The 27,419-nt window shown below is 40.9% G+C and overlaps 1 protein-coding gene across 1 annotated transcript in view; it reads right to left on the reverse strand.

Moving 5' to 3' along the window:
• Positions 1-27,419, reverse strand: part of INTS8 (integrator complex subunit 8) — a 73,265-nt gene that overhangs the window by 18,918 nt on the left and 26,928 nt on the right. Inside the window, exons 9-21 of the mRNA XM_045003098.1 lie at positions 24,877-24,977; positions 24,020-24,161; positions 21,565-21,635; positions 17,042-17,217; positions 12,620-12,753; positions 11,130-11,240; positions 8,271-8,472; positions 6,865-6,986; positions 6,143-6,327; positions 3,667-3,700; positions 2,653-2,709; positions 2,505-2,566; positions 148-266 (exon numbers count right to left, since the gene is read on the reverse strand). Of these exons, the coding sequence (XP_044859033.1) occupies positions 148-266; positions 2,505-2,566; positions 2,653-2,709; positions 3,667-3,700; positions 6,143-6,327; positions 6,865-6,986; positions 8,271-8,472; positions 11,130-11,240; positions 12,620-12,753; positions 17,042-17,217; positions 21,565-21,635; positions 24,020-24,161; positions 24,877-24,977 (1,516 nt within the window). The remainder of the gene's footprint in view (positions 1-147; positions 267-2,504; positions 2,567-2,652; positions 2,710-3,666; positions 3,701-6,142; positions 6,328-6,864; positions 6,987-8,270; positions 8,473-11,129; positions 11,241-12,619; positions 12,754-17,041; positions 17,218-21,564; positions 21,636-24,019; positions 24,162-24,876; positions 24,978-27,419) is intronic.

The following is a 27,419-nucleotide window of genomic DNA, read 5'->3' on the forward strand; positions in this document are numbered from 1 at the left end:
ATAAATGATTAGTATAAGATATAACATAGCTTTCGCTTTTATGCAAAAGATACATGAGGGTAAGTAACTCTTAAGACAGAGCACAGTGCATACAAGTGCGCGCGCACACACACACACACACACACACACACACACGGTTTCACTTACCAAAATAAATATCTGCCTGAATAATTAACCAGAAGTGGTTGTTTGAGTTTATAGTCAATGCATAACTGACCAGCTCTTTTACGGTAACAGCTACAGCTTCAAAATCCACTGACTGAAGGCTAAAGAAAGAAGCAGCTTTGTAATGTCAATCACTATACTGAGGCAAACAAGCTCATTTCAGATCTACTTTAAGAATGAAGTCATTTTGCTAGAAAAAAAAATTAAACACTCCCCCCCAATAAGATATACCACCATTAAGATTGTTACCCTATTTTATCTCCTGTATTGAGACCTTTCAAATACATTAATCATAGTTTGATAAAGTTTAGAATGGTATCAATGACTACAACACCATGAGACCTTGCGAAAGAGTGGTACCCTTGAAGTAAACTGCAAGCAATGGGGTCTCACTTTCAAGAACAGAGAAGTTACACTTCAAACCTGTGTTGGTCCAGATTCACTGCAGGATTTGCATAACAACCACCCAAACAGCAACCTCCAGTGGCAGACAGCATGCAGGCGTGCAATACTGATTGGGAAGTGAGTGATACCAGGGATTTAGCACATTAGTAGTTTCTCCTGGTGGAATAAATAGATTCTCCACATTTAAAAAAAAAACGTTTTCCACTTTACAGCTGTCTTTTTGGAAACATTGGAAAAAACATCTTCTGATCTGGCTATCCAACAGCACTGCAATACTCATTAACTTGTTAGAAAAACAAGTTATGACCTGTGCAGTTATAAATATGGGGTAATTCGGGTGAGAGCCAAATTGCATGATTTTCCTATCATATATATCCTTGGTGCACACTTGGGTGAGGGTTAGTCTCCTATTAAAAAGGTGTTCATTTAAAGCAGAGGTCCCCAAGCTGTGCGGCATGCCCCCGAGAGGAGTGTGGTGGAACGTTCTGGGGTGTGGGGCTGGGACCCAGGCCAGCCCCCATGGGAGGTGGGGAGGGAGCGCCACCAAGCTCCACCCCAGCTCATGGCCCTACACCTGCCCCCAGCTGTGGCCCCAGCCTTGGCTCCATTACCCTTGTCCATGTCCCCCCCCATCCCAGAGCCGCAACCCTGCTCCCAGCCCTGGGATGGAGGAGGGCATAGATGGAGGTAAGGGGGAATGCAAGGTAAAAATTTTAGGTACCACTGATTTAAAGACTCATCTCCGAAATTACTCAGTTCTCCGCTCTGAACTTTTCAGCTGTCTCAGCACCTTTGTCAGTTATCTCCTAAAAATAATTTACCACTTTAGAGAAGAATCTGTTTTAAAATTTCCCAAGTGAACAAACCTGCCTGTACTATCTGGAGACATACCTTGTATCACTGCACCACACCCACCCATCTCTGACACTTTTCACCTGCCAGTGCAGAACAGTCCCAAGCAAAATTCAGCTTCCACCAAAAAAGTGGGAAAAAGAAACCACCACCTGCGGTAAGGCCTGATTTGCTACAGGTTTAGGAATGAGTCTAGATGGCAGTAATACTGGGAGCATTAGTTCAGTGGCACCAGTGGCAGTAATACTGGAAGCACTAGTGTAGACCAGCTACAGGAGTTTTAATCATTGTTTAGCCATTGTGCGCTTAGTCATTGTTAATACTGTAAGCTCTTTTATGGCAGGGACTGTTGTGCACACCCAGCACAATAGGAGCCCTGATCCCCAACTGGGGCCTTTTAGGTGCTACTAGAATACAAATAATAATAAATACCTAACCTGGCTCAGAGCAGATCTACATAATATGGTGGTGGACAGTGATGTGTATACTCAAGTGCTCCCACTGATGGAGCTACACTGGGAAATTGTAATGGGGGGATGGAGGGTCGGGGGGAGGAAGGGAAATTAGCTGCCTTTTTTCCTCTTCCAAGAAGAGGTATGTTTTTACCATAGGATTTGGGGTGGGGATGTGTTGTTAGTTATTTATGCTGTAAAAACATACACCTTTTTGGTAGTGCAGATATAGCCCTACTGTAGATAAGATGTATGAGGTAATAAAACAAAGCTTAAATGCATCAAACTCCATGCTTGTTTTCAAGAGATAACATTACATACATAAGCACACACACCCTTTGCCACTGTTAACATTTTGGAAAAATTAACACTTCATAACACTAACTTCTAGAGCTACTAAATAACGAGTAGTAATAAGGTAACTAATGAAAACCACATTTGTACTTGCTCCTCTATCAGGGGAATACATATCTATGAGCAAAGATCCATTGTAAGGCTACATCAGAATCCCGCTTGAATGAATGCAACTATGCCTTCTAATAGAAAACCAGGTAACATTATAGCTGGAACTAGATACACTATACACATGAATAATTAGAAAACAGTATTTTATATTAGTAGGTATCTTACTTGGGAATAGTTGATGGCCAAATAGAAATATGCTCTGCTGCAATATCATTCACAATGTCTTCCTAAGAGGAGAAAGACATTAAAATGGGAGTTACAGAAGCAAATATGCAATTCAAAAAAGGAAGGATAATGATGACACTGTACTGACCCGAACATTATGAAGCTTAACAAACAGGGATAATATTGTAGTCAAAACCAGTGGTTCCTATGATGGAAGAAGAAAAAAAACAAAAACGAGATTACACAATAGCCCATTTTCTCTCTCCTCATCATCAGGGACAGCCAACACATATCAGTGTTATTTCTTCCAGGGCAGGTGTATCCTTTAAGGGGTTTACAAGGACTTTTAAGTCTTTATACAACTATTTTTACACATGGAGATTAATCTAGGATAAGGAATAATGTGAATTTAAATCAGATTAACTATTCCTGATTAGCTCCATGTGTGGATGCTCTTATTCCAGAACAAGAGTGCCTTATTCTCAATTAGCTTAATCCATTTCCAAAATGAATTAAACTAATAGGGCATCCAGCACACAGAGCTAATCAGCACACGGAGCTCATCAAGAATAGCTCCCTGTGTAGACAAGCCCTAAAAGACAGTCCCTTAATAAACTACTCAGAAAGATGTTAAATAAGTGGTACTTATTTTAGGCCACTGTGCATATTTATTCCCCTCTGGCTCTAGAGTGCAATGGGAACTATAAAACTCTACAAATAAAAAAAATACATTACTTTCTGACTTGTGCATGTGTTTCTTGTGATCCAAACAGCAGCTGTCTGCCTTCCCCTATGGAAGTGTTTAGATTGGGGTGCATAAAATACAGTCCACATTAGACTTTAAGGTAATAGAGAAGGAGTCAGTTTGAACAGAAAAGAAAGACAATTTCATCTGAATTCCTAATTGTAAACAACAAAGTCAGCTATGTCATCTTTAAGTGAATGTTGGTTTTATGGTTATTGCCTATTTATTAAAGTTTATCTACCTCATTCTATGATCGTTAGCTTAATAAGACCTCTGCTATCAGAAGCTAGTGGAATTTTAAGCAAGCTATTCAGCAAACCATTGTTTGTATGGTTAGACAGACAAATTCCCAATTACCAAATATTATACCAAAGGAAATAAAGCAATAGATGTTAAAGTCTGCAACATAAAACTTACCCGTAACTTTTTGATAAAAGAGAGTAATTCATTCCTAAATAAGAGATACATGTTACATGTGTAAGGGATCAAACAAAATTGAAAGTGCACAGAAACATTTGTTCATCAGAAATAATACAGTGGTGGTCAACCAAAACAGACTGTTGACCTACTGTCTTAATTTCAGTTTTGCATATACATAGGGAGCATTAAGGAGGAATGCTTGTCATTGTTCTTCATTTATTCCATTACTGATGTTGGACTGTTCCATTTTAAGTGTTACACCAAGAATAACATTTTTTAAATTAATTTGTCCTTTGCTTTTACTTTAGCATAGTCCATTGCTTAACATAATGGGAGCACGAGGAAGCCTTGCGGACTGTTTAAACTATAGATGAAATAGTGCACAGCAAGCCGGAGTGTAAATCTACAGCACATAGTGTACTACACACTAACTTCCTACGTGGACCCCGCTGCTGTGCATTAAAGCTCCCTAGTGCACACAGATCAAGTTGGCAAGAGCAAACAGGACAAAAGCAGGATGGCAGGACAGACCTTTAAAAGACTGTCCCAGCCAAAACTGGACTTAAGGTCACCCTAGCCATAGAATTTCCCATAAATAATTCCTAGAGCACATCTTTTAGGAAAACACCCAATCTTGATTTAAAAACTGTTGAGTGATGAAGAATCCACAACTTTTGGTAAATTGTTTTAAAGGTTAATCTTTAAAGGTTAATCATTGCTATAAATTTACATCTTATTTCCAGTCTGAATTTGTCAGCTTCAACTTCCAGCCATTGGATCATGTTATACGTTTGTCAGCTAGATTGAAGAATCCACTATTAAATATCTGTTGCCCGTGTAGGTACTTCCGACTGTAATCAAGTCACCCATTAACCTTTCCACTGTTAAGGCACTCAATCTACTTAGCTTAAGCCTATCATTATAATTATAATGACTCTAATGGCTGCTCTGAACTCTCTCCAATTTTTCAACTTTTCAGTTTTTCATATAGGGCACTTGTACCTAATGTGACCCTCTCCTAAATACTTTAAGAAGCTGCAGTGGGGATTGCTAACTGGCATGGACTTATTACTGACTGGTAATAAGCTGGGGACTTATTGAAAGCTGGGGACTTTGGGGACCAAGTTGGAGCTCGGGGGGGAGTATAAAGGAAGCTTAAAATGAGTATCACTACAAACTAATTATTTTAATTAAGCTAAAGAATTTTGCTCAAGAAATTATTTCTTTAGAGGGGATCTAAAGAGAAAGGGAAGGAGTAAGAAGAGCTCACATGTGTGACAACTACTGACCAAGGGGAATGAGAAGGACCTGAGGGTCAGGGCAGCTTTGCCTGTTATATCATCGACTAGCAGCACAAGTGTGCAGAAAGCACATGCGCTGCCCTGATGAATTCCGCTATGCAAAAAAGTTCTCCAGCTCCAGTGTACTGGTGTGCAGACACCTGAAGTGGAATGGACATACACAATCACGTGAAAAGAACTTTTAATGCATGGCAGTCGGGGCCACAAACATAATTCTACAGGCTGGGATCAAAGCAGTGAGCCAAAGACTAATATGCAAAGATACACTGTAGTTGTTTTTATTGTATATACAGTTGGTAATACTACTGCTGGACCTGGAAATTCTCACCATCACGCATTTCAAGCAAGAGATGGAGCCTTTACTATCAAAATTCTAAACAGTTCTCCTATCAAGAGAAGGCTATCACCTTTTATTGTTTGAACTGAAGGAGTTGTAACAAGTTCAATATTTCAGTGTACACCTAGGCCTTGGCTCCCTTTTGCTTCAGAAAATATGTAATCACAAGAACATAAAAAGCAAGCCTCTACACCCTCACCTCCAGCCAATCACATGGTACTGAAAGACAAAGCAGCCTGGTTTTAGATGCATATTAACCAGATCAGCACAAGGATGGCTAAAGTATGTCCCATAAAGTTTTACTCTTAAACAAAGCCCCGCGAAAGATTTAGTACAGAGCGCTGGCCTGTGAAGACCAGAGATCTGGCATGTAACACATCACTGTAATCTGGGCAGAGGCCTGGAGACAACATTGGCTATAGACAAGCTGCAAATGGCTCTCAGTTGGACACAGTGTGGGTGTCTCTGGGTTAATCAAATAAAATTAGCAGAGGCTTACATATTAAAGGTGAAATCTTGGGCCCACTGAAGTCAATAGGAATTTTTTTCATTGACTTCAATGGAGTCAGGATTTCACCTTAAGTATTCAAAGGCCTTGTCCACTTTTGAGAATAGCCTTGATTTAACAATCAGTGTCACTGCCGACGCCCACCGTTAAGGGTAGAGAAGAGCAGGTGGGATTTGCACTGAATGCTCTTTGGTAAAAATTCCCAGTCTGTTGTAGCTATGCCAGTTGCTGGCTACTGATTGCTGAAACAGGGCAATTCCTGAATGAAGACAAGGCCAAATTTAGAATTCAAAGATTGATTTTATTAAATAATTCATGGACACATACCTGTACATAATGCCTAATGTAGACTCTCTATGTTTTATTAAACTCACTCTGCCATCATTCCCTCGCTTGTGCTGGTTGGATACACTGCAGATCTGCACAACCACTTCCCAAAGGTCTTTAGCTGTCCGTCTACTTTCTTTGGGGCCTGGAAGTTCTTTGCATGTAGCAGCCAAAAGCTGCCCCAACTAAGCAAAACAAAACAGCAAAAATACAGTGGCTAGAGCTTCTTTGCATATTTACAAGGGATAAAAAAGGGATTATTGGTCTAAATAGGCTATTTCATACCACAATAGCAGGGATGACTACTCTTTGTGACACAGGTCATCTAACCAGGAGCTTGAGGCCTGCAACTAATTTTCATAAAAGGGAGCAAACTGCAGACATCTTTATTTTTAATATAAAGATGCAGCCTAAGGAAACCACAACAGATCTAAGAAAACAATGTTCCATTCTTGATCCAATTAGAATTCAGGTCACACTGCAAAACTAAGGGCTGCATTTATCTATACATTCTAGCAAGCAAAATACGAATATAAAAAAGTTTTAAAATATCAACAGTAACTGCAAAGCAGGCTGAGTGTATCAGCAGAATTTTCACCACTAAAAACAATGTTTGCATATTTTGCTTTAAGGTAATAATCTGATATGTAATAAAGGAGGAGAAGAAAGAAAAATGAGGCATAGTATGGCATCTTGCTCCTTTCAGTCTGAACATCCATTACCTTCACATATGGATTAGTCTGAACCAGAAGTAAAGGAACTTGCATAGTTAAGTATTCATTCTCCCGCCAGTTTAACATGAAGGCAACACATTCCTCTGCTACAACCTGTCGAAGAGGAATATCTAGAAGAGATTTATAAAAAAATGTTGAGCTCCTCAACTAATACTAGGTCATCAATTTTTTCCCCCATGAAACACTATCATTTATAAACATGACACACAGCTGGGAAGATCTAGAAATAATTTCAATTAAGACCAGGAGTTGTGTGGTTAGGCCTACACTGTACCAAACATATATCCCCACAATCAAAACATTTCAGCTTCTTATATTTTATAGTAGCAAACATGGTAGATGGATACAGAGGGGGCCTAATTTTTAGAGGAGATGAGCATCAGCAGCTTCCATTAACTTATCTCATAACTGTAGGTGTTCCATGCTTATGAAAAGCAGGACATAGCCTTTAGAAGATTGTAAACAGAAGTTGCAGTATCCAGCTTCCAAAACAGTATTTGTTAAAATACCAATGAATAATCATATATATATATATGAGAGAGAGAGAGAGAGAGAGAATGAAAATCAATATGACTCTCCAGCTTGGTCATTAGGGCACTCTCTTGGAACTTGATTCTCCCTCATCCAAATCCCTGATCCAGTGTTTAATTATTTACATGAAGCAGAACATCTTCAACAGGAGGGACTAAGAGATCCCCCCCAGAATCCCCCTATAGCCAGTGGTTATAGCACTCAGCTGGGAGGGGAGAGACCAGGATTCAAACTCCTGCTTCAGAGTAGAGATTCAAATATCAGATTAAAATGACTGGAAACAAAAACTTATTCAATCCAAAACAATGTGGTTTTTTTGACTTGCCAAAAATTCCAAATGATTTCAGTGAGATAAGGTGGGTGAGGTAATATCTTTTATTGGACCAACTTCTGTTGGTGGGAGACAAGCTTTTGAGCTTACACAGGTCACCTGATAAAGAGCTGTGTAAGCTCAAAAGCTTGTCTCTCTCACCACCTACTGCCTCGCTCACCTTGTGTCTCTAATATCCTGGGACCAAAATGGCTACAAACACACACAGCATGCAAAAAATATCAGTTTCAGTTTGGGTCAAACCAATTTTTTCCCCCTAAGTTGCCAGAGAACAAAAACCAGTTATTTGCCCAGCTCTATTTAAAAGAAATTGGCAAAAGTGCAGTCCATGGACAGCTAGATCACTTCAAGATGCTAAAATTCACTAAGACAACTAAAAATATATTTAATACTTTTCTACTTATTATTGTTATTGGTTATGACCTAAGTACTGAAGGTCATAGAACCCTGAATTGTCTCGCTTTTGCAAATCTGTTACCACCTTTGCATTTTACTGTATCTTTCCTAAGAGATCAGTCAGCTACATTCTTACCAGGTACCCTCATTTCCAAATATCCTCGGACTCTGCTGATCAAATCAGGAGGAGGACGTTCTCCAGAAACCCCTGCTCCTGCTTCGTGAGTGTAAATATCTAAGAGCAGCATCTCATTCAGCATGACCTGGCGCAGCTTTGGAGAAAACTCTGTCACAAGCTCCAGGCAAGCAGCAAAAAGCTGCTTTGCATGGACAAAATCCTGTAATTAAAGCACAGCATGTGTGAAAGCGACACCACTACTTTGGTTGAATTACAATAATAAGAAAAGTGTTGGAATATTGTTTTAACCCATTCTGGATTACTTCAAGCCTTGGCATCTATGTAATGGGAGTTGTGGGTTCTTGCTACCTTTCAGGATCAAGCCCGAATCTTTGAATAATGTAAGTAAATTTCAGATTGAGCCAATATACCACAGTAAATGTTATCAAATCCTGAAAGATGCAGGAGTTCTAGAATCCCAAATTCTTCAAGCAAAATAAAAAGGTTGAGAAGAAAAACATACTTTAAAAAGGAAAAGTCACAAGACTCAACACACATTCTGGAGCTTTCTAGTTATAAAATGGTTATAGTTTCATCTTATGTATAGTTCATTAACCAGGAACTGTGAGGCAAAGAAACAGGGTTTCACATGCTGAATATTCAGTCAAAAAAGTGTTAGGTAGTTGCAAGAAGTCTTTTCCAAATTTAGATAAGTTAGTGTATTGATCATTAATGTGTCCTAAGCAAAAACTCCACCTTCATAAATTTAGCCCTACAACACTTCAGCAAGTTCAGTACATACCCATTTTATTGATAGAGAACTAAGGCACAGAGATGTGAAGTGACAAGCACAGGCTATAGGACAGGGGTGGGCAAACTTTTTGGCCTGAGGCCACATCTGGGTATGGAAATTGCATGGCGGGCCATGAATGCTCATGAAATTAACAATTCAGAGATATTCAAATATATTTTATTAAATAAAGATCATTTTTAGTGGAAATAAACATAAAACCTTACTTATTATAAATATACCATCCTAACAACGTATTACGATAATTAAACCAAACTTACCCCCTTTCCATGCCCTCTTTGATTAATTTGAACAATGCAGCTGACACTCCCTGGCCAACTACTCTTTGTTTTATCCGCAACAATGGAAAATTAACTCTACTAAAACAGCAGAGTCACCTAAGCCAACAAGTAGCAGGCATGTGAGGCTCATTTGGGTTGTGCAGCCGCAGTAACATGCATGCCCTCGTGAACATGTGGGAGCACCGGGCAGGCAGAGTGGGGCAAACTGCCGACCCCACCGGGCAGGTGGAGCGGGGCAAGCCGCCGACCCCACTCCCAGGGGCTGGATTAAAAGGTCTGAGGGGCCGGACACAGCCCATGGGCTGTAGTTTGCCCACTCTGCTATAGGAAGTTTGTTGCAGAATTGTAAATAGATTAAATGGCAAAAAAAACCAACCTTATTAACACAGAATCAGGGTTGCCCAGATATAGCTACATCCTTCCAGAATACTGAATTTAGAAAAACTAAAAATATCAGATCCTGATGTGCACGTGTGGGCGGGGACCCCCAGATCACATGTGGGGATAGAGAGAAGGGTCAGACCCCTGAGATAAACAATCCCCATTCCCACCTACTCTCCCACTCCAACCACCCTCCCACTCCGTTTGCTTCCTCCGTAGGTTTAAGAAAATAGTTTCAGCACCTTCTGAATATTCTGTTGTAGTCAGATTACATTTCCCCAAGCCCTCCCACTCCCCACCCCCTTTGACAGAGGCAGTTTGGAAAATTGTGTGCTATTTTTAGTTCAAATTTCTGCCCTGGTTTGGATCTGTACTCAGAGCCTCATGCAGTGCTCAGACTTGATGACTGTAGCATACCCACGGAACAACCCAGACACTGTGATGTATAAGTAGTTTTCTAAATAGATAGTTTCTCTCTGCACACTTGCTCAGTGTAATGCCTTAGGCATGTGAACTTCAGCGCGTGTTACTGGAGAAGCAAACTTTTTCAAACATTTTAATCTGATTTCCCCCAAAGAGTTGACAGGTAACATGAACTCTGTCAGGTAACCTTTGGGCATTCGATGATCTGAGTCCTGCTCTAATCTCTATCTGTGAGCAAAACACATTGCCAAAATGTGTCAACTTTAAGAAAAATGGTTTTTTCTCTAGGGGCTGTATCTTGGGAACAAACTCGTTGGTCAAGAGGCCTCCAAATTTGGATCAGTAACAATAGCCAGTGCCCCCACAAGGCACACCACATTTTAAGGCAATATGTTTACTCATATGGATTTTAGAGCACTTAGAACAGCCAAGTTTTAAACACAAAGCTGGTCCTCTTGGGGGAGGGATAGCTCAGTGGTTTGAGCATTGGCCTGCTAAATCCAGGGTTGTGAGTTCAATCCTTGAGGGGGCCACTTAGGGATCTGGGGCAAAAAAATTGGTCCTGCTAGTGAAGGCAGGGGGCTGGACTCAATGACCTTTCAAGGTCCCTTCCAGTTCTAGGAGATTGGTATATCTCCAATTAGTACCTTTTTTTAACCTTAACAACCTGCTATAAACCTAGATCTCCTGACTCATGTTCTGTACTTCAAACCCTACTCTATGCTTTCACTTGTATGTTACAAAAGAATATGCCTCATTTAGTTCATGTTCTTATTACAGCAAGAATACATCTGCTTTTATCAGTATGTACTAGGCTATTCCTACTGCACAGCAGTTTTTTCATAAGCAACTAAAGAATGGCAGAACATAGTCAAGTCTTATTGAAAAGCAGGATATTTTTATGGGAGAATGATCTGTATTATTAAACATCAAAACCATGAACTCATTATTTATAAAAATATTTATATATAGTTTGCTTACCTTAATTGCACTACAGTGTAACCCCTTTGCCATCAGGATGTAGACCAAATCTCTAGTCAAGTTGTCTTTAATTCCGAGGATAACACTGCCATAAACATTTGGTACTTCCCACTAAGAGATAAATATATAAAATATTTGAACGGGAACAGATTTTTTGAACTGTTAAACCACTGTAAAAACAGATTTAGTGAAATACTCAAAGAAAAGAGCAGTTTCTCACATGTTGTTTTCAACTCTTCAACATATACATTTAAAATTCTTATTAACTGGATGTGAATACTACAGTTAAAAAAAACCTCTTCAAACGTAAGTTTACACAGGGTTCAAATGCAAATAAAAACACACTAGTTGCTCCACATGACAAAACACATAAATCCCTCGGAATCCTATTTTGTTGATGCTTTGAATATTTAATATTCTAAAAGAAAAAAAAGTCTTTACTCAACTTAAAATGAAAGACAGCTTTTTTGCCAATTAATAGTACATTACAGTAATTTAAGTCAAAAGAGCAGAATGGTAGCATTTTTTTAGGTATGGATTTTAAAATAAAAATAGAGACTTAAGAGAACCAGAGACTGTATTATAGACAGGTATCAGAGGGGTAGCCGTGTTAGTCTGGTTCAGTAGAAGCAGCAAAGAATCCTGTGGCACCTTATAGACTAACAGACGTTTTGCAGCATGAGCTTTCGTGGGTGAATACCCACTTCTTCGGATGCAAGTGGTCACTTGCATCCGAAGAAGTGGGTATTCACCCACGAAAGCTCATGCTGCAAAACGTCTGTTAGTCTATAAGGTGCCACAGGATTCTTTGCTGCTTCTGTATTATAGACAGTTACATATTTAAAAACAATTTCTATCTAACTCAAGGAAGCAACATAATAAGCATACCAGAGAAAACTGTGCAATAATACTTTATTTTCTGTTAAAAGTTACAGAAGTGTATAGAATTCTTAGCTATATCATCATCCCCATTATACAGACAGGGAAAGAAACAGAAGTTAGCAAGTTATTTCAGGTGTCACAGAAGGTCAGAATAGAAGGAAAAAAAATCAGAATCCAGGAGTCTAAACAGTCAATCCCTTCTCCAATTACTACATCACATTCCCACAATGAAAGTTTACTGTATGCAACTACAGTAGAACCTCAGAGTTACAACCACCTCAGGAATGGATGTTGTTCGTAACTCTGAACAAAATGTAATGGTTATTCTTTTAAAAGTCTACAGCTGAATATTGACTTTATACAGCTTTGAAACTTTACTATGCAGAAGAAAAATGCTGGGTTTTGGGGTTTTTTTTTTTAGTAGCTTATGTTTAACACAGTACTGTACCTGCTTTCCCCCCTCCCCCTCCCCCCAATCTCTGCTGCTGCCTGATTGTGTACTTCCGGTTCCAAATGGAGATGTGTGGCTGACTGGTCAGTTCGTAACTCAGGTGTTCGTAACTTTGAGGTTCTACTGCACATACTCAGCTATACGAGAAATAATTTACCTTGCTAGAAATTGTCCAGAATTGGCGTTCTGAGGTCATGCCATGCAACTCAATTAAAATCTGGCGAATCCTCCAGGGATCCACTGATAATATAAGCTGATGTTCCAGCTGGCCAATATTAACACTTGCTGATGCTAGAACAGAAGATTGCTAGGTTTGTAGAATGTTTTTTTTTTTATTTATAAGATATACCCATCACAGTACTTTGGTGAACAAGCAATATTTAAAAAACATAATAAACTAGAAGATCACACACTTAGTTGCTTCTGTAGATCAAGTACACTGCACATACCAGGAGCTTCTTGCACTCCTCCATTCCCCCAACAAGCTCCCTGAATGTCAACCTTCCACCTCCCTGTATTTCTGGCATTTCCTGCAACCCAACCTACCCATGCCAGGGACTCTGTGTTCCACAGTCGCCCTTCCCTCCATAACATGGGCTGTTTGCACCTCCCAGCATATCTCCAAGCCCATTGCCCCCCATCTTCTGTCTGAGAGAGAAGTCATTATGTGTGTCAGCATTTTTAAACGGTATTGGGAATATGGGTAGAGCCTAGAATGAGTATTGTCATGCTGGAAAATGTTAATGGCTGCCCTCAACTAGTTCTTGATCAACAGACAACTACAGAGGTGGCTGTAACTGCTGGATCTGCAAACCAGATGCCAGGGGCACTGTGTTCTCCCTTTTCCCTTCTCTGCTTTCTAATTTGCACACACCCCCACCTCCAAAAAATGAATAGGGTGCTGCCTAGAACATTCCCAAAAACTTTGGAATTGAATGCAGCATTCAAAAGTTAATGCGTAACTAAGAAATGCCATCAAGTTGAGTGAAAGACCTTGCTTTGCTCAGCCAAAAATCCACTTCCCAATGGCAACATAATTCACGTCTACTGAACTAACTATAAGTAAGGCTACGATTTTGTCACAGAGGTCACAGAATCCACAACTTCCAAAGACCTCAGTGACTTTAGCCCGTGGCTTGGAGCTGCACTGTCTTGCCTCCTCCCATGGGAAGCCAGGAGCTGTGGGGTACCTGAAATGGTAGGACTCCCACAGCCTCCAGCCACTGCAGTTGGCAGGGGACCCCACAGCTCTGAGCCGGAGGGGGACCCCAGAGCTCCCAGCAGGGCCCGTGCTGTCCAGCGGCTTCCCTTTTGTCATGGATACTTTTAGTAAAAACGTCAGGGACAGGTCACAGGTGATAAAGTGGAAGCCCGTGACCTGTCCCTGACTTTTTTACTAAAAATATCCATGAAAAAAATCTTAGCCTTAAATAGAAGCATATCCTTTAAAAATTAACTGTGAAGAAGAGTAGGCCCTGCTGCAGAAAAAGGAACTAGTTCAGCAAGATAAGTCAGAGTTCCATATACAGAAGTCAGATTCAGCTCAAAACAGTTTTCACAAATCTGTGGTCCTCCTGGGCTCTAAAATCTACAATTAACAATTCTAGAGCAGAATACTGGGAATTAAGAAAGGGATAGATAATAATCCAGAAAATATATTGCCTCTATATAAATCCATCCTGGTATGCTCACATATTGAATACTGTGTGCAGATGTGGTCACTGCATCTCAAAAAAGATATACTGGAATTGGAAAGTGCAACAAAAATGATTAGGGGTATGGAACAGCTGACATATGAGGAGAGATTAATAAGACTGGGACGTTTCAACTTGGAAAAGATGACTAAGTGGGGATATGATAGAGGTCTATAAAATCATGACCGGTGTGGAGAAAGTAAATAAGGAAGTGTTATTTACTCCTTCTCATAACACAAGAACTAGGGATCATCAAATGAAATTAATAGGCAGGTTTAAAACAAGCAAAAGGAAGTATTGTTTCCATACAACACAAAGTCAAGCTATGGAACTCCTTGCCAGAGGATGTTGTGAAGGCCAAGACTATAACAGGATTCAAGAACTAGATAAGTTCATGGAGAATAGGTCCATCAATGGCTATTAGCCAAGATAGATAGTGATGGTGTCCCTAGCCTCTGTTTGCCAAAAGCTGGGAATGGGCGAGAAGGGATGGCTCACTTGATGATTACCTGTTCTGTTCATTCCCTCTGGGGCACCTGTAATTGGCCCGTCAGAAGACAGGATACCGGGCTAGATAGACCCTTGGTCTGACCCAGTATGGCCATTCTTATGTTAGAGAAGAAATTGCCTGCGCCGTTACTATGTAGTACTTCACTGGGCATTTGGATTGTTAATCTGTTCTCAGGAGAAGAGTGACTACAGCAACCTTGACTGCCATATATAAGAAAGTGACACCAAAAAGGTTAGCTTTACAGGACTGATCTGCAGTTGGAAGGGGTTGTGCTCTTTTTTGGCTTATAGCTGAGGTCAGCCAAGGAAGAACAAAGCAAGGACCACACTAGACAATGCAGCCATCTGGAAGAAGATAACTTAACAGGCTCCAAAATAGCAAGACCAGGTAAAACAAAGTCCACCATAACGCTTCACGAGCCAGAGGAGCAAAGGGTAGGTTGGATTCCCCAGGATCACTACTGGCATTTACCACTGGTGATATTTAATGGCTGGTCAGGAAAGAAAGTGCTTGCTTTCCAACTTTAAGAACATAGGAATGTTCAGAAAGTTGCACGGGTCACGTACCTTCCCTGACCAGCCAACATGGGTGTCGATGAAGCATCCCCAATGATCCACCAAGACTTGCATAACCACAGAAAAATAGTTCTTTCTGTTGGGGTAATCTGCTGTAAGGTGGTCTGGTGCCAAAATAGGGATATGCGTGCTGTCTAATGCTCCAGTGCAGTTTGGGAACCCTACTGCTGCAAATCCATCCACGATGCCCTTCAAGTTGCCGAGAGTCACAGTTCTGCATAGCAGGAGACGATTAAATGGCCCTCCACCCTTGCATAACAGCCCCTGCAGAGGATTTTCCAGCTCCCATATGATTTCCCACTGACCAGTAGCAATCCAGCAATGGAAGTTTCCACAGTGCAATTGCCACTCACTTCTCCACTGTCACTGCAGCTCTCATTTTAGTGGCCCTGCACTTTAGTGGGGCAAGCTCTGCACACAGATACAGAAATGTGGCCTTGCAAACCCAAAAGTTCTGCAGCCACTGCTTGTCATCCCAAATCTGCATTATGATGAAATCCACCCAGTCGTGCTCATTTCTCAAGCCCAGAAGTAGCGCTCCACCATCTAGAGCTGCTCTATAAACTTCACCAATAACCTTACATTGGTTCTCATTATGTTCCACAGCAGTCTGTCCTTCACACACATCATCATCTTGTTGCCTGTTGATTTGGTTCTTCTTATAGCTCTGCCAGTACAGAGGATTGTACATCCTGTGCTTGCAACACTTAGTACAATAGAGCAGAGTTGTGCAGGCTCCATGCTTCTACCAGAGATGGCAGACCGTGAGAATGCATGTAAGGATTTGTGAAAGGTATGGGATACAGATGACATTATGGGATGGAGACAGTTGCATGCTGGGAATTTGATCCCTTGCTCACAGTCACCCCTGTGCGACTCATTTCTGCCCTAATATGCACTGCCAAAACTTTCCCAAAAACAGCACATTGGATGATGGTGGGTTTCTCACTAGGACACTTATCCATAGTGTACTGCACTGTGCATCAACACAAGCACTGCTGGTAAGTGCAGCAGCACTTATGCAAAAAGCTAAGTATGCACACGCACAAAATGATATACTAACTGTGGCAGCTTTATGCTGACATAACTTGCATTGACCAAAGTTTGTAGCACAGACATGGACTAAGACTTATCTTCCCTTAGTAGTTAAGAAGGGACAAACCCAATAACTAAATATAGAACAGAATGCTGCAAGAGCTGAAATAATCTTGTATTTGAATCAGACTTAATGAGGCAAAAATGAGATTAAACTGATATACTAAGAGAAAGCGCTCCAACTATCCACTCATCTTTAAAGTTACTTAAATATAATGTAAAAATAGAGCACTAATTTAAAATTTACCTTAGTTTTTCACTCAAGGCTGGTGAGAAGGTTTAAAAACAAAATCTAAAAGAGTTTGAATTACATAGGCTTTATCTGCACCAGAACGAGTTTGCAGGTATAGCTATACCAGTAAACCCTCCTAACCCAGATGTAGTACATATTGGCAAAAGAGTGCTTTTGCCAGTATAGCTTATGCCAATTCCCCAAATGAAATAAGCTATACCAGCAAAAGGACTTCTTTGCTGGTGTAACTGCATCTACAGTAGGGCTTTTGCAGGCATAGGGTGTGAAAAACAAACATACCCTAAACTAATAGCGATCCCAGTAAAAGTGTAGACTCATACAGTCATTGACTAAAGACAGGAATAATAGTGTCTGAAGATTTTCTTTTTAAACATACATCAGAATATTACTGTCACTTTGGCCATGAAAAGAAATAATTTAAAGCATTTAGGAAACTTGCTGGGAAACAGACCTGGAATATCATAAAACGAAGTCACAGGTTTAGTGCACAGATTGATTCGAGGTGATCTTTTCCTCATTTGATCAATGAGCAGCTTCCGTTCATCATCTTTCAGTAAGGTTATGAACAGCTCATGAGAGGAAATCATGAAGACAAGCTGAAGATCTTCCAAACTCAAACACATATTCCTGCGTAAGTTAAAAGTTATTCATTAGCAGGAAAGTTACTTGGAAGTAAAATACAATTTTTTACTACTTACATATGACATTTCAAACAACTTTCTGTGATTATTAATAACGGTATAATTTCCATCTGCAGATAAAAGATTTCAGTCATTCCCTTTTGTGGAAAGCATACTGATTTGATTATTTAAAGGCTTTTTTTTTTTGTCAGAGCAATATCCAGCTACAGCACAAATGTTAATAAATCTATCTCCACAACCTCCTGTAAGGAAGGTATTTTACTGATGGGGGAACTGAGACACAAAGTAACAGATTTGTCCAAGGTCACAAAGTTTGTGGCCATGGTGAATTACAAGAAAAATAACTAGATTTTTTCCCACTGTTATTTAAATTATAGTAAGTTTTTCTTTTTAAAAAATAAGCAGGTTTAAAATGAAATCTGAATTTAATACAAAATATCTTAATACCTAAACTTATTTGATCTCTCAAAACATCTACATAAAAAATAACTATGCTTTTGGTGGAATGTTGATAATCAATGGGACATGGTAATAGCAAGGTACAAAATATATAAGAATGACAGTAGGTTGTGCTGATGAGGGAGTGGAACTATATGTGAAAGAAAACAGTCAAATATAGTAAAAATCTTGACTGACAAACAGTAACAGATCTCTGGATAGAAATTCCATGCTTGAATAATAAGAATACAGCAGTAGGAATATATTACCCGCCTCCTGACCAGAATGGTGGCGAGGATTATGAAATCTCAGGGAGATCAGGAGCTATGTAAATAGAAAATAAAATAATGGGGCATTTCAACTATCCCCATATGGACTGGGTACATGCCACTTCAGGATGGGATGCAGAGATAATTTCAAGACACCATTCATTACTACTTCTTGGAGCAGCAAGTCCTAGAACCCACAAGGGGAAAGGCAATTCTTGATTTAGTCTTAAGTGGCATATAGGATGTGGTCCAAGAGGTGAATATAGCTAAAACTTCTCACTAACAGCAACCATAATGTAATTAAATTTAACATCCTTGTGGGGGCGCCAGGAGGGGGGATACCAAATAAGCCCACCACAATAGCATTTAACTTCAAAAACGGGAACACTACAAAAACGAGGAAGCTAGTTAAAAAAGAAGTTAAAACGAACAGTCACAAGAGCGAAATACCTGCAAGTGGCATAGAAGCTTTTTAAAGACACCGTAACAGAGGCTCAAGTTAAATGTACACACTACACAAAAACAACCCTCTCTCCCCCGAAAAAAAAACAGTAAGAGAAAACAAAAGAGTGCCACCGTGGCTGAACACCACAGCAAAACAATAAATAAGGAAGTTAGAGGCAAAAAGGCACCTTTTAAAAACTGAAAATCAAATCCTGTATTTCAAATGTTTGCTCCTGTGATAACACCCACGAGGTATTTAGCCTGCACATCTTAACGGGACTATTCAAGTTAAATGGCTCATCAAGGAACACAACTCACAATGGACCACGGGAGATGTTTATCTACACTTAATGGACTTTCATGTGATGGCCTCTGCTATGACTAAGCAAAATCATGCATGGACATGTGACTTACCCATGGAACTCCAATCATCTTGTTACCTGTAATTTTCCACAGTGAGAACAATGGGCTTCCCTTCACTTAGCAGAGGCTATAAAAAGCCCTGGAAACATCTCCATTTTGCCTCTTTCCTGCTCAAACCTCTGGACTATGAACTTACACTAAATGGGAGCATTCTAACCAAGGGACTGAGGACCTTCCAATGATTTGGAAGCAACCAGAGACTTGACTTAAGCCAGCAGTTTATTCCATCACTGCTACAAGCCTGATCCAAGAACTTTGCAATTACTGTATGTATTTGATTCTTAACCAATTTTAACTCCCATCTTTCTTTCTTTCTATAAATAAACATTTAGATATTAGATACTAAAGGACTGGCACATCTCATGGAAGAATAACCACCAGTTTTGGGATGTGTCTGCCCTCTTTCCCCAGCAGCTTGTTCTGCATTTGGTATTCTCAGTTGGGAGGCAAAGTGACACAGGGGTCAACCAGTGAACTTAATAGGCTGCAGGTTTAAAACAAACAAAAGGAAGTACTTCTTCATACAACACAGGCAACCTGTGGAACTCATTGCCAGAGAATGCGGTGGAGGCCAAAAGTATAACTGGGTTCAAAAAAGAATTAGAGGACGTCATGGAGAATAGGTCCATCAATGGCTGTTAGCCAAGATGGTCAGAGATACAACCCCATGTTCTGTGTGTCTCTAAGCCTCTGACTGCAAGATGATGGGACTGGATGGCAGGCTATGGATTACTTGAAAATTGCCCTGTTCTGTCCATTGCCTCTGAAGCATCTGGCATTGGCCACTGTCAGAAGACAGGATGCTGGGCTAGATGGACCATTGGTCTGACCCAGTATGGTCATTCTTTTGTTCTCATTAAAAAGCCTTTATCAAAAAAAATTTGAGCTAAAGGCTGCTTTTTATAAAAAAGAAAAACTGAACACCTAACTTCGGATGTCGAAGTATGGCACAGCAGGTCATATACTCTATTAAGGGATTGTTTTGTTTAATAAAAATAAATTTTATATGTTGTTTAATTAAATTCCAGTTACCATCCTAATGTGGCTTAAAACAAATCATGAGCAAAAAATTAATTAGTAAATAAGTAATACATTATTCACCATTTTCTAAACACAGTAAACATGCATAATTCATTATTATTAATCTGAAAATATTAAGCTACATATTTGCTTCAATAAATGTACAGTTATAGCGTACGCTCCTAGGTAGCAAACCAAATCCAGTGTAAAGACTGTTTAGTTTTAAATCAACATGTTTTAATGGTTGTATCAACTAATGAGAATGCAGCTTTTCCTAGAAGATTACTGCAGTACTAATGGAAAGGTTAATTAAAATCAGTTATTTAAATTGAGGCTTTCTACTTGGTGATTCAAGTCATGATTTCAATTGCTGATTTAAATTGCTTTCGTTTAAATCAGTCCACCCTTCTTGTGGCAGAACCAGGAATGGAATCCAGTAATTCCTAATCAGGTGCATTTTTTGTAAGGCCTTGTCTATATTACAAATGTTTTGCCAGTAGAACTATTCTGGTAGAGCCCCCAAGGAATGTCTACGCAGGGATAAAAAAAAAAAACTGTGGCCAACTCGGGCTCAAGGGGCTCGGGCTCCAGAGTTGAAAAACTGCTGTGTAGATTTTGGGCTTGGGCTGGAGCCTGAATGTCTACACAGCAATTTTTAGCTCCGCAGCCCAAGTCCTGTGAGTCTGAGTCAACTGAACCTGGGCCAGCTGCGGTCATGCCACAGGTCTTTTATCTCTGTGTAGACATACCCTTAATGTAGATTCAGCTTATGTGACAAAAGGAGTTTTTCCAGTTGGGTTAGTAATGCCACTAATGTTGACAGAAGCACTCTTATATCAGCATAGCTGCATCTACAATGGTTTTTTTTTGCCAGCATAGCTATGTTGGCTAGGGGCTTATTTTGTCCACCAAAATTAAATGCAACACATTTGTGTGCAAGGAGTTCAATCTCCTTTCTGAGCTAAGTGAAGGCCAAGATTATAACAGGGTTCAAAGACGAACTAGATAGATAAATTCATGGAGGGTAGGTTCATCAATGGCTATTGGCCAGGATGGGCAGGGATTGTGTCCCTAGCCTCTGTTTCCCAGAAGCTGGGAATGGGTGACAGGATGGATCACTTGATGATTATCTGTTGTTTATTCCCTCTGAAGCACTTGGCATTGACCACTGTTGGAAAACAGGACACTGGGCTAGATGGACCTTTGGTCTGACCCAATATGGCCGTTCCTATGTTAGAATTGATTGTGACGTATGGAGTGCTGCATGACTATTTCTGATTAATTATAAACAGGATTTTGAAAATGTAACCCATAGGGTGAGCCAGCAGTTGAGCACTTTCACAATGATCCAAGAGATAGTTCCTACTGTAGCAACGGAACAAGGGTGTGCTGTGGATGGGAATCATGCTCAGGCCCGGGGGAGGAAGCATCATGCATTTCCCTAAAGTGACCAACCCCTATTCATTATTCAGAAACATTCATCCATGGGTTCTAGATGAACCCACATCCAAGTATCCTTTGCCAGAAAGCATGGGACACAGGGTCATAAGAGCAGAAGTGGGAAAACAGTGATGGGTGGATAAGACAACTTTGAGAGGTTTATACGGAATCCGTGGGTTAAAAAAAAAAAAAGTTGCCCTTTTTGTCTAATTTTTTACCTGCAAGTTCATGAAACAGTAACATACCAAGGTAATATCTATACATTGCACAGTGAAAGTAGTCTAATGTCAGGTACTTACTTGAGAAAAGCTGCCATTTTTCTTTTCAAAGATTCTGAAGCATGTTCTAAGTTTATTGACCTTGAACAAACCTAGAAAATTTAAGAGTTAAATCATTAAGCATCACTAGGAATTCTGAATTTTCATTTGGTTATATAGAGTGTTAAGAGTTATTTCCACAATTTTCTGTTCATGCTCTATTAGCAATCAACGTCACATAAAATTCTCTCTCCCTATGAAGGGAGGCAAGCTATCTAATTTAGCCATCCTCCAAATATTGTTGATGTTACAGTGGGATCAGAAAGCCAATCATTAACCCTGTATACAAAAGTGGTTATTTTGATCGCCATGTGATTCATTACATGCGCCCTCTAATACCCAATTCCCTTCCTGAGTCTAAAGCTTGAGTCTGTAAGAGCCAAATGTGAAGATTACATCATCTATGCTGCTAACATCACCGCAAAAGCAACAATCTAGCAAACTACAAAAGCAACTGCTATGTAACAATCAAGTCCACTTAACTGAGTTAATGATAAAAGTGAAATATTTAGGTTAGCCAGTTCTCTACGTACAAAACCGCTGTGTATTCCATGTTAACAGAAACTTAAGTTACTCATGGGGGGGTGGTGGTTTAAAGTAACTTTTCATGCTTAAATTTAATAATCAGCAATGTAATCATTTTATTACATCAGTTGGAAAAAGATAAAGTTGTTTGTCAAAAACACATTAATTTCCATTGTCAACTGGGCATAGAGACTGCTGCTGGATCAGTGGGGGCTGGTGCACAGTGCACTTTTATCTGGTTTTTGCTATAGGTGTCAGGTAAGAAGTTACTACTCATGGCACAGGAAGTGGCTTATGTTAGCAGACAAATAGAGACCTGAGAATCAGCAGCAGAGTGATAAAGAGAAATGAAAGAGCATGAATTCAACTCAGGCACTACCTTCCAAGGGCTGCAATAGGTGCCACCCACAATTAAAGCCCACATGTGCAATAGCTCAGGGAAGCTTCATTGGAAAAGTTGACTAGTCTCTGTGAGGAACTCTGAGAGAAGAGAGATTTTAAATGCTTTTGTTCAGCAGATCTGTTTTTCTAAACTTTATGCTGCTCTTACACAGACCAGAATTTTTAAAGAAAATGATCAGAGCAACTCAATTGAGTGGCTATCAGATTTTTCCCCATGTGTTTTCAAATGTGAGTGCTCCTTATAGGACTATCAAATTAAAGGAAGCTGGAAATACCATAAATCTTGGATTTCATCATCATTTACACAGTTTTGTTTTAAACAGCACTTTTATGTTCTTGCATCTTATTACACTGCCAGTATTGCTTATGATGTTATTGACTGTTGCCCAGGAAACCTAGAACCACCTCAAAAAGCAGTTTTGCCAGGTGACTTTCATAGGTTTTATTTGTAAAACTATAAGCTATTACTGATTTGGGAGCATGAACAGTTTTAATTTTAGCTTAACCCAAAATATAATCTTAAAAAGTTGAACTGTAAAGTTTTAACTACCTGTAAAAATACAGGGTTATACGCTGAATATAACGAAGTGTAAAGGTAAGAGGGGCATTTAATGTACGTGATTAAAACAAAACCCTTCCGAGCTGCCCTCTCCGCAGGCGCCGCCCCTGCAGCTCCCATTGGCCGCAGTTTCTGGCCAATGGGAGCTGCAGGGGAAGAGTGCAGAGCCCCTAGGCTGCCCCTACATGTGGGAGCCGGAGCGGGGACATGCTACTGCTTCCAGGAGCCACAGAATGGAGCAAGCCCCTGACCCCACTCCCCAGCAGGAGTTCGAGGGCCTGATTAAAACATCTGGAGGGCCAGATGTGGCCCCCAGTTTGGCCACCCCTGTCCTAGATGCTCCCCTCTCTGGCTCCTGCAGGGGCACTCGGGGATGGGAAAGAAACTTTTTAAACCTTCTTGGCCACTTCTCTGCTTCCCACTTTAGCTCGACTGAAGGACGGTGAGGAGAAAAACAAAAAACAAAAAACATTTCCCTGTCTGCTCCTTCCCTCCCCAGCTCAGTGAATGGGTCTTGGAGGACCATCAACTTCCTTCCCCTGAATGCTCTTCTACTCCCCTCTCTGGCTCCTCTGGGATCTATACATTTTCCAGGACAATTCTTCATAACTTAGAAATTATGATAAATATTTTTTACTAAAGGAAAAACAGGGGAACATCTAATTAAACTTGGAAACTTTGGCAGCTTCTCTGCCACAGTATTTGGAGAAATGGGTACCTCTGTTCCCGAGTCAAAGAAGTGAGTCAACTAGCAACACAGAAGTGGGACTGACTATAGACTAAACCATCTGAAATGTACAAAGTAAGCTCAAAATTAGAGAAAAACATTTTCACCTCTAATCATTCAGTTTTACAAATTTTAGGGTGTTACAAATAACAGTAGTAACACACAGACAGAAATTAGATTTTTCAGTTAACAGTGTCCTTTCAGTCTCAAGAATCACATCTTACCTCAAGGAGAAAGTCTATTTTCTCTTTGTTCGGTTTAAGAAATAGCTGGTTAAACTGAATACCAATTGCTCGACCCTGCATTACATCACAAACAGTGTTGCATGTACAGATTCTGAAACAGATTTCATCTACAGCATCATTCCTGCATGAATACAAAAAATGCAGTAAGATTACGGACCTTGACAACAGCCAGACAGAGGGTGTCTAGACAGGATAACAGATAACCACCAGCATTTTAAGCACCGTGTTGTCTAACATTGCTTGGAGCATGTCAACGTGATAAGTGTTTAAAAATGATTATTTGTATTACAGCAGTGCCTCGGGGTCTCAGTCCTGGATCAGGGCCTCTCCCGGCATTCTTAAGAATGCTCACGTCTGCTCCAGTGCCATGGGCTTCAAATGGTTTGCCAGAACAGCTATGACTAGAGCAGCAGGTTTTGGGAAAGCTCTTAAAGGGCATTACAAGCTTAGAGTTAAGTGAAAAAGATTTCATAGACGTTTTCGTGTCCATGTTACCCTTCTTTACAAGAAGTTCTGTCATTGTGTGACTGTACTGAAATACATGCCTAGGGAATCATATCTATGTAGAATGTTCAGTTTCTCTCATCACAAGACTGACCTTCCTCCAATTAATTACTTGTGTCTGAATTCTTCAGACAGTTTCTGTGGAAAGCATTAACAATATAAAAATTTTTTTTTTATTTTCAAAGTAACAACAGTCAAGTTGACAGCAAGATCTCTGGGGGGAGGGAGTGACTTTTTGTTCTGTGTTTGTACATCTAACACAGTGGGGCTCTGGTCCATGACTGATGCTCCTAGGCATTACTGTTATGCTGCTGCTAATGCTAACTACTCACCCCTGCTGCGCTTTCTGGAAGAGTTCTCTCAGCACAGACTGTCTGAACTGAACAGGTAAACTGCGAGTTATATTATCTTCAAGGAAAATCTTCACTAACTCCTAGAACACAAACAGATAAATACTGTATCAATTTCAAAAGGCATTTCTCTAATTAGACATTAATAGATGAGGCTATCGAATGTAACAGATCAAACTAAGTTGTTCCTACCGCCCAACCTGCACCTAAATGAGAACTTGAAAAGTCTTTACGAACTGTTCATTAAACCTCACACCTTCTTTATGAAGTAGGTTTTATATCCCATTTACAGATTAGGAAACCAAAACAGCAATTAAATTACTTCCCTAAAGTCACACACTGTGTCACTAGAAAAGTTGGAAAGAGAAACAAGTTTTGACTGCAACATCCCTCTAATTCAGTGGTAGGCAACCTGCGGCCCATCAGGGCAAGCCACTGGCAGGCTACCAGACCATTTGTTTACATTTGCATGGCTGCCTGCAGCTCCCAGGGGCTGGGAACAGCGAACTTCGGCCACTGGGAGCTGCGGGTAAATGTGCAAATGTAAACAAACGGTCTGGTGACCATGCCCTGAAGAGCCGCTTGCAGCCCATGAGCTGCAGGTTGCCCACCACTGTTCTAATTCCTAGGTAACAATGCCTCCATGGCATACTACAGTTACCCTGTGAAGTGGAAGTTACTCACCTTGTGCAATAACAACGGTTCTTCAAGATATCTCCCCCTGCAGGTGCTCCACGGTAGGTGTGCTTGTGTCCCTGAGTTGCTGATCCGAGAACTTTGGAGTAGTGTCTGTTAGGTCTGCAAATACGCTCTCTCCCCTCATGCCCCACCATGAGGCTCGTCAGCGCACAGTAACCCCCCACCCCCAGTTCCTTCTCTACTGCAAAGAGATTGACAAGAACTCTGAAATAGAGGGGAGGAGGGTTGTCTTTTCTACTAACTAGCCCTCCTGAATAGTGGCCTTTAATTGGTCATGATGCGACACTGGCAGCTGTTCAATAAAATCATTCAGTTTTCAATAATTTATATAATCATATTTCACTGTGAGGGCTTGGCAGTTGGCAATACAGAATTGAAGCGTGGTTTAGGAGTACACCTTTCTTTTGAAAAGGTCTGGGCATGTGCAGTCCCTATCACAGGGAGTGGACCCCATCTGGTGTTGATGGCCATGGGATGTGACGGTACCCACTATGATAGAGTTGAGTGGAGGGCAGCAGAACAGGAATTCAGATTCCTTAGCTGAGACATATTTTTGTCCTCCCACTTGCAGGCAGGTGCTACTGATACTGGAGTTTGCCAGATGGCTCTTGCCGGGTACAAGATGGCCTCATTAATAGGAAGGGCTGTATTTGAGGAAGAGGATGAATGGAGAATGTCAAGGAGACGATGGTGAGTGTCTTTGACTTCCTCCAGAGTATTTGGAGAGTGTCTGCAACTCTCTTTGCCCAATCCTGGAAGAGATGAAAGCCGTCAGCCAAAGATGGTGGGGAAGGCATGACAGCTTCATCCAGGGAGGAGGATATGGTCCTCGAGGTTCCTCCATGATGTCTTCTGGAGGCACTGAAGCTCTGGAAGCTGAGGCCAAGGGGGTGTGCCTCAAGGGTTCACGGGTGAGGCTCAAAGTTCAAGAGACATGCTGGCAATATGGCACCCATGGATCCCAATATGGCCACTGGGGTGGCGGTAACAGAGCCCAGCAGTGGTGCCCATTGGCGGCTGTACCAGGATGATGATGGTGGGGCGATCTAAGGGTATACTGAGTACCATACTGAGCTTGAGAAGAGTACTGACGCACCACCTCCTTTGGTCACTGTCTGAACTTTCACTAGAGTGGGGGAGCATGCATGGCAGCAGGGATGATTCCTGTGCTAGGCAGAGGTTTGGTGTGGAGATCCTAGTACTGAGAAGCAGGGACTCCGGTTATGTCTGATACGCAGAGGTACCTGGAGTGGTGGAATTCTGCCAATACTGACCAGCTCAGTGCTGATGGCGGGGTGCCAGGAATCTTGCCTGTACCAGTCGCTCTGGTGCTGGATGAGGCGTTAATGATGGTACCAATACAGACTCGCATACCGCGAGTGGCCTTTTTATCGGAGAGCTTACTTGTGCCCCTTGGTGCCAACCACTCTATGCCAGTGCCCATTAGGTCTGTGAGCATGTCAATGGTACCTGCTGCTGTCAGTTTCTGAGAGCTATGGGTACCAGACTGGGATGATCTCGGTGCCGAAGATACAGAGAGGGATGGAGATCACTTATGGCTATCTTGGGGCTCACTATGGTTGCTTCCCACTCTCTTCTTTGATGACCTGAAAAGGGTCAGCAGCTTGCTTCTTTGACTCACAGCCTTTAGCTATAGAGGGATTTGGGGATGACTCTTGTCTGCCAGGTGACTTGTGGCATGGGTACTGAGAGGGTCTGAGCGCCACCTGCATGAAGATAATCTTGTCAGCGCTCTCTATCCCTATGTGACTGTGACCTTAGTTGCTGGCAGATACCACACTTCTGCTGGATGAGGCCTTCCCTGA

The sequence above is a fragment of the Mauremys mutica genome, chromosome 2, assembly GCF_020497125.1.
Source record: "Mauremys mutica isolate MM-2020 ecotype Southern chromosome 2, ASM2049712v1, whole genome shotgun sequence".
In the NCBI taxonomy this organism is placed as follows: Eukaryota; Metazoa; Chordata; order Testudines; family Geoemydidae; genus Mauremys; species Mauremys mutica.